The sequence below is a fragment of the Gouania willdenowi genome, chromosome 9 (assembly GCF_900634775.1).
Source record: "Gouania willdenowi chromosome 9, fGouWil2.1, whole genome shotgun sequence".
Lineage (NCBI taxonomy): Eukaryota > Metazoa > Chordata > Actinopteri > Blenniiformes > Gobiesocidae > Gouania > Gouania willdenowi.
The window spans coordinates 27,372,828-27,380,505 of NC_041052.1; the positions used below are offsets into that span (position 1 = coordinate 27,372,828).

At 37.8% G+C, this 7,678-nt stretch overlaps 1 protein-coding gene across 5 annotated transcripts in view; it reads right to left on the reverse strand.

The window, feature by feature from the left end:
* rnf181 (ring finger protein 181) overlaps positions 1–6,717 on the reverse strand; it is a 7,915-nt gene extending 1,198 nt beyond the window's left edge. Inside the window, exons 1-5 of one of the 5 annotated variants that reach the window (XM_028456657.1) lie at positions 6,698–6,717; positions 2,285–2,407; positions 524–660; positions 239–354; positions 75–149 (exon numbers count right to left, since the gene is read on the reverse strand). In XM_028456657.1, coding sequence (XP_028312458.1) covers positions 75–149; positions 239–354; positions 524–660; positions 2,285–2,370 — 414 coding nt within the window. In that variant the 5' untranslated portion in view covers positions 2,371–2,407; positions 6,698–6,717. The other 4 variants (XM_028456653.1, XM_028456656.1, XM_028456654.1 and 1 more) reach the window with 4 other exon arrangements.
* Positions 6,718–7,678: the final 961 nt, after the last annotated feature.

A 7,678-nucleotide genomic window follows, 5' to 3' on the forward strand; every position in this document is an offset into this window, starting at 1 on the left:
AAGACAGCAGAAATGTGTGTGGTTCAGCTGAGACTAGGAGTGGAAGACAAGGATCAGACAGACACACACCACACCTTGTCTTTCTTAAACTCTTCATACTCCAGATTGTCAGTAGGCAGTTCCAGTCTACAGAGTGGACAGGAGTTGGTCTGTTGGTTGCAAACAAGAAGAACCAGAACATCTCAGTGATGTTCAGTACACAGAAAACACACAGGAGTCCTGCGTTTATAAGCTTTACCTTCCCCAGCCACGGCAAGATGCATCCTGAGTGGAACAGGTGTTTGCAGGGCATTTCTCGAACGGTTTCTTGTTCTTCAAACTCCAGCAAACACACTGGACACTTCAGACCTTTATCTAAGAGAGAAATTGTTAAATTAACCCCATTAGAATAAATTGAATTAATAATATCCTCAGCAAAGTCAACAGTTATCCACTAGTGCTGCAACTGTGCATTTAAAACAAAACTGCTGTCAAAAGCATAAGTATTACATCATGTGGTTTACCCAACAGTCGCTCACACAACCTGCTTGTTCTGGGGAAATGATAACAACTGTCAGGGTCTGAACTGCGGTTTTGGCCGCTGGAGGAGGTAATCTCTGGTCCCATTCTGGTGAATCAAATGCTCCACTGTCCAGCAGGTCCAGTCCATTCATCAGAGACCTGCACACACACACAGGACAGCTGATATTTGGAATTTAGGTGTGGAAACAGAAAAATATTCTTATATTGAAATGCTAGCCATTTGGCCTACCCATAGATACAGTATGTATATATTTACACAAAGATGGAACACGTTCAGCATTCAGCCATAGTGCAGAATGGTCCAAAAATGGACGCAACCTTGCCCAGGACTAACTGTATAGCAGCTAGTTTCTGTCCATGTAAATAAACAGGATGATCATCAAATTCAACATTAAAGAACTATTATCTGGCATTCAACAATATTCAACACTTGAAGTGATGTAGTAAATGAAAGACAAGTGTCTAGTAGTTTTATTTACATTATTATAGTGCAATATTTATTCAATGTTGATAAAAAATGCCATCAGAAGCAGTGATGTTTACTGTGTAACTGTAACTAGATCAAACAAATGAAGTGTCACAGGCATGTTCATGAAGCCAAACTGTTATATATAATTAATAGTGGTTGGAAAATAGAGTTCACTATAAAATACAATAAACAATAATGTACTCAAGACCAAAATAACTGCAGTTGAAAAATCAATCTTGTATATATTTGACTTTAACTCTGGGCATGCTTACTCTTGGTAGAACCTTTTCAACTCAATAAGAATATAAGAAAATAAATAAACACCAACATAAGTAGGACATGTTTTCCTATTTAAATTGCAAAAACTGCCACTCAGCAAATGGAAGGCTAAAACAGATTATTCAAACAAGGGTTTTCAGGAAATTTTATCTCCTGACTGTTGACTGGCAGTCTTCCTCAGAGGTGACAAGCTTTGATGTATCCCCACAAGTTCTCTCAAAAGGAAAGTATCTTCTGATGGCTTTCATGTGTCCTTATGAGTTCTTTCTGGCCACGACCAACGTGAGAGTTCTCCCAGGCTGGCCACACTCCCTGTTGCCCGATAGTCAATAGATGGAGAAGCCTCCCAGGTGTGGAAGTGCAAAAATGTTCCCTCATCCCTGTTGATGTTAAAGAAGGAAACAAAGACAAACGCTGGATCAAGGAGGCCATCGATATCATTAAGTAGAACTTTAACAAACCTCATTGAATTTATACTACTCTTGTCATCTGTCCTCTGAGCTGTTCAATTCAAAGATCCGAAAGAAAGTAGAAAAAAAAAAACTTTACAGCCATGCCCAGAAAGGACACATGAAAGCCATCAGAAGATCTCTCATAATGCTTCCTTATGAGAGAACTTGTGGGGATACATCAAAGCATACCACCTCTGACGGAAACTGGCAGTTGACAGTTGAAACATGTCAGGAGATCAAATTTCCTGAAAAACCAAAACCTTAACATATAAATCAGAAATGAACGATTCATACCAATCTAGAATTTAAATCACATCATGTCATTATTATGACATTCTTCATGTCAACATTCATCTGTGCGTTAACTTTGGACAACAATTTTTTTATATATTGATTTATTCATTTTAAAACATCACACTAGAAAAGTCGACAGCCTAGATTTAAGATCTGAACATCTTCTATCTTGATCTTGACTCATGTTTTCTGTGAAAATATATTTACTTTCTTGAATAAACAAAACAAAAACTATCAAGTTTAAACTGCATGTATTTGCACATCTTACCTGGCCAACTCAAGCAGAGCATTCTGCCGATACTGCTCCTCCGGGTTTGTAGGTTCACAGTCATGCTCATCGAAGTAAGACGCCATAATTGACAGAGGTTGATGTTTCTTTGCATCAAAGAACCTGTGAGACAGACCAACACAGATTTTTGGTCCAAGAACTAAAGACTCAGGTAAACAGAAAACACTAAAGAAAGATTTGAGGAAACCTGAGCAGCTTTGTATCATGTCACACAAGAGTAAACCTGTGGATTGGAGAAACTGTGATTGAAAAAACACTTTTTTGATTTTCATATAGAAACATATTAAAGATTCCAAACAGCAGTGATTCTGAGCTGTGACCCAAACCCAGGAAAATGTATAACATCTCAATTCTATCATTTAAAAAATTTAATGGTTTGTAATCACTAATAAAGAAGACCTTCGCAGAATCACAATATTAAAAAAGCAAGTTCAACGATCACCCAAAGCTCATAGCAATTAGCTTATAATATCATCACAGTGAAGTTTGCTTGATATCAGGATAGTCGACAGATATTTGGCTGAAAATGCTGCATTCTACCTTTTTTTTTTTTTTTTACAAGTGGTTCAATTATATATTTTAAATGTATAGTCTCACTACCTCTTTAGAGGGACAATGCTTTAATGTCTAAATAACATTTTATTCCAATTGTGTATATTTTTTTCAACAGCTCCTAGCTGACTTTTTTTTCTTCTTCCTTTAAATGTCCATTTCCACCACCTTAACATGGCCCAATTCTCCAAATTGGATTTTCAAACTTTGTTCATCTTTAAACTATTTTTAATTTAGAAATGTTAATATTTATTTATTTTAATCATATTCCCACTGCTTTAACAGGACACAACTCTCCAAATTGGATTTTGCAGCTTTATCTTTAAGAAGAAATTACATTCAAATTGTATACACAACATTTTGAATAGCTTTAGAAAAGACAAAGAAGGTTGATTTGTGGAAAAAATTTAATAATTTCCTTGCATAGAAACAATTGGCAGTGTTTTGAATAGCAGCCATAAAGATGGACCAAGGGTTATATATTTTTCTTAAACGTGTAATCCCAGGTCCTTGTAGTGGCATACCCTTTTTAAGTTGGTTGGGGCACCAAATTGTTTTTAAAATAACACGTCTATACATCTTAATTTTGCTTTTCAATAGCTTGAACATAATTTATCAATTTGATTAAGATATGTTTTAACTCCCAAAATTTTTTTTTAGGTAAGTTGTTGGATTAATTGCTCATAAATGTTATGATTTACTTTTAATAGCATACATATAATTTGATCAGTAAGACTATACATTTTATAACAAATACTGACACACTGGGCTGTAGGGAAACTATTGAAAAAATGGAATCTTGAAAGACAAAATATAAAAAATGGTGTACCCTCTTAAAGCTGATATCCAGAGTTTCTGAGAGGACGTCTCCATGTCCCGCCCTCAACAGCTCCACTTCCTCCCACTGCCTCTGAAATCTACTAGAAGCCACGCCTCTACTTTTCTGCATGCGCATCGCGGAACATAACAAGGTCGCATCAGGTCACATTGATATAGGTCTATGGGTCAGGTAAGAGCCAAAATCATATTTACCTGTTTACTGTTGCGACACATGGCCTTGTCTCCGTGCACATTTCCGCATTCACTTTGATTGACAGTCTCAAATACAAGAAGTCAAAGCCTATTGGCTGTGCGCACTCGGCAATCGTTTCTATTTGTACAGGGGTCTATAGGACGAAGAAGGGACTTGTATACATTAATGTACACTAGAACAGTGCATTCATATAGTGGGCGCTTAAGGAGAGGGCATAATACAACATACTCTAGAGGATTATTAAGGGGTTTTATTTTTTTGTTTTAATTGTTTGTTGTTGCCATTGTAGTGTTATTCTGGAGTCATTTTGTGTTTTTTTATGTAGTTTTGTGCATTTCTGTTGTCATTTTAGTGTATTTTTGTATAAATATTTAGTTTAGTGTATTTTGAGTGATTTTTATATTTTTGTTGTCGTTTTGGTTTATTTTTCTGTAATATATGTTTTTTCTCTCTCACACACGCTGCAGAGAAATTTGTAGCTGTGAGGTCTGTCCGGTCTAAATAGCGTACGGTCAAACTAACGTTTTGAAACGACATCATCACCAAATAAGGAACATTAAAAAAATATTTTTCCTCAAAAGAGAAGTCCATAGGAGCGAAATCAGGGCCAAACTCAGCTGGCACGCACCGGAAGAGAGGTGTGCAGTGAAATAGATACAGTGCCCGTCAGAAGTATGCATTCATGTGGGAGCTTAAGTAGAGTTAATTATGGCCAAATGACTGTGTTTGAAGGTTGGCTGTACATATTTGCTCTGTAGTGTTATAAAGGGGTTTCCCCGGTTTAATTCTATGGGACATGAACATGATAAATGTGTTTGCTGTTTTTTTTACTCGCCTTTATATATTTTTTTTTTTGTTTGGTGTATTTTTCTGTAATGTATGTTTTCTGGAGTCATGTGTATTTTTTATTCTTTCAGTTGTCTTTTTGTGCATTTTTGTGTTTTATTTTACTCATTTAGTATATTTAAATAAACAAATACCGTCCGTGAAATGTTTGAGACGCTGATAACCAAACTCCATAGAAATTGTAGGGCCAAGCAGAAAAGTAACAAAACTGAGCAAAACAAAACGTAAAGCTCCAAACTACATAAGTGAGTAAGTAAATTAAAGTATTACCTAAAATTCGGCTGCCTTTTTAAATTTTTTACCTTCGAACCGAGTGGTCAGAACTTAGCTTCCATGTAAGGCACCACAGAGGCACCACAGAGAATCTGTTCCAGATGGAGTATTGAACAGGTTGAGGTCAAAACCGACTCTAGTGAAACAGCGCGTTATTGAACAACAGTTATATTGTTTAAACAATGGGAAACGTGTCTGCAAAAGACTCACCAGTGGCTGACGGTTTCAAATGATCTTTTCAGAGAGCTCCCGTGTTTGAGACGCTAACGATAGCATGGCACAGGAGGAAGTGGAGTCGGCAGTGGCTCACACACACAAACATCAGTGACTAACATCAGGCCCAATAAGTGAGACTTTAGAGCTTTGCTAGTTTATCAGTACAAGCACGGCTGCTTAGACGCTCCTCTCCCCTCTCCGGTATAAAACTATCTTCTTCTCTCTCACTAGTGTGTTTACAGTCCGTATCTGCTTAGCTGTGTGGGCAGCGATTGGCTCTGGCTGCACATGTGACTATTGCTCGTGTGAGGAGTAGATATTTATAGATATAGATGGTGCGCTAGCGCCCCCTGAGGTCAAAAGTTGAATAGGTTTCATTTCGGGGCCGTCCAGAAGTGAAATAAAATTAAAATAAACATACACAGCTCAGAGTGTGAAAGCTCGAGACCTCCTCTGCTTTCACACTCCTCTCATTGATGGGACTCCACCCGGGAACGACGCACATATTCGGACTCGGGGGTAATATGGCTTTCCGCTGACCCAAGCACTTTTGAAACCGATGAGAGAAGCAGTATCAGACCTCCCTTGCTTCCACACTCCTCTCCCAAGCTTTTAAATTGTGATTGTTATGTATTTTCTGTATTTACCTTTATTGCTGTTTTAACAACTGTAAAGTGTCTTTGAGGTTTTGAAAAACGCTTATAAATAAAATGTATTATCATTATTGATGGGATAACCTCGATTTCAGAGTGTGAAAAGGACATTATCGGTTGTCACCATTCACTAAGCAGGTCCATGATTATTTTTATTAAGCTATTGTTTAAATTCAATTTACAAATTTGAAGGAAGTGCACAAGATGAACAGGTCGATTAGAGAAACCGCACTGATCAGCTGATTGGTTGAACTGGCAGGAAAAACCTGAATTTTCCGCTCGTGTGCAGCTTTAGCTTTAGCAGCTAACTTGGCATTTCTACCTTGTAGATCGATACCACGTTTCAACAAAAAATATTTCAAGGAATCAACGCTCCAACGGGGAAAAAGAATCCAGATCTCTGTCGACTCACTGCCTACACCTTCAGACATGGAGTTTATCCATTTTGACCTTTTACCCATGCGCGAGAACTGAACGAGAGGGCTCATTTCCGAGTGTGAAAAGACTTTCTCTCCGAATAAACTGTCATTCACTTTAAAGCCCCGGAAACCCACATATTTAGTCATTTCAGATCGTTATTGAAGGACAGTGAACACACCGAGTTACTCACAAGGTAGAACAGAGTCTTTTCAGACGCGATATGTTCTCTCAAAAGAAAAATAAGGTCCACTTCATCTGAAAATACACAATTTACGTTTGCCATCTATCCTGGATTGACGTCATCAACCGGGCAGCGCTTCTCCCAATTACACAGAGCCGTATAGAGAGAGTAGCGACAACTCCGTTCACTCCAATATCTCTTTTTTTTTTTTTTCTTACTGCAATGACGATCCATGGAGCCTCACAATAATTCCGGGAGTGTTTTTTTTTTTCTCTTAAACTTTATTCAAACATAGGAAACAGTACAATTACAACCGCCAGGGGGAAACATACAGAGGTACAGCTCCAGAGTAAAACATTAAATAAAAACATTGAAGAGAACGCATAAATTAAGTCTTGATGGCGTTCATATTAGTGGTATTAATATATTAGATGGTTTTAATATATTGCTTGACTTCATTTTCAAATATAGAAAGCAGTGGTTTCTGTTTTGCACGACACTTGGCCATTTAGCTATACGTATAATAATGTTAATTACGCAGAATTGTTCCTTTCTCATATATGGATATTCAAAATGACCAAACAATACATGTTCCAAACATAAGGAGAAGTAAGGTTCAATACAAGCAGAGATCAGATTAAAGATGTCATTCCACAATTTGTTGAAAAACTGGCAGGACCAAAACAGATGGATAATGTCTTCAAGGTGTACTTCATAGACAATTTTTTTTTTTAAACTGCTGGGTAATATTATTTACATGTGTCCCTAGAGGATTTACTCTGCCGACTAGCGCTGACATGCGCTCCGGTCCCGTCCGGAGCTGATAATCCGCCCTGTTCTTTAATGCTGGAGGAAGACACACATTTATGATCATACACTTATAATGAAGATGAAGTCAGGGAAATGATTTAACACCATTTATTACAGATACAATTTACGAGTGAGTGAGATACTATTCGGCGCCAGACCCCAGGGTTCCATCACACGTGTTCCGGAAGCTGAAAGAGACCATCGTCCTGGAATCCCCTGGCTTTATCATCTTCGCTCCTCCTCTTTCGCCAGGCCCCCCACCTACGTAATCTGTATCAGTGATCAATGTGTCTGGGACAGGTGTGTCGCAGTTAGTTACATGAATTGCTTTATGTGAAGCTAAGTGTAGTGTGTAAACAATGTCCCTAAATATTCCTCAATTCAAGTTT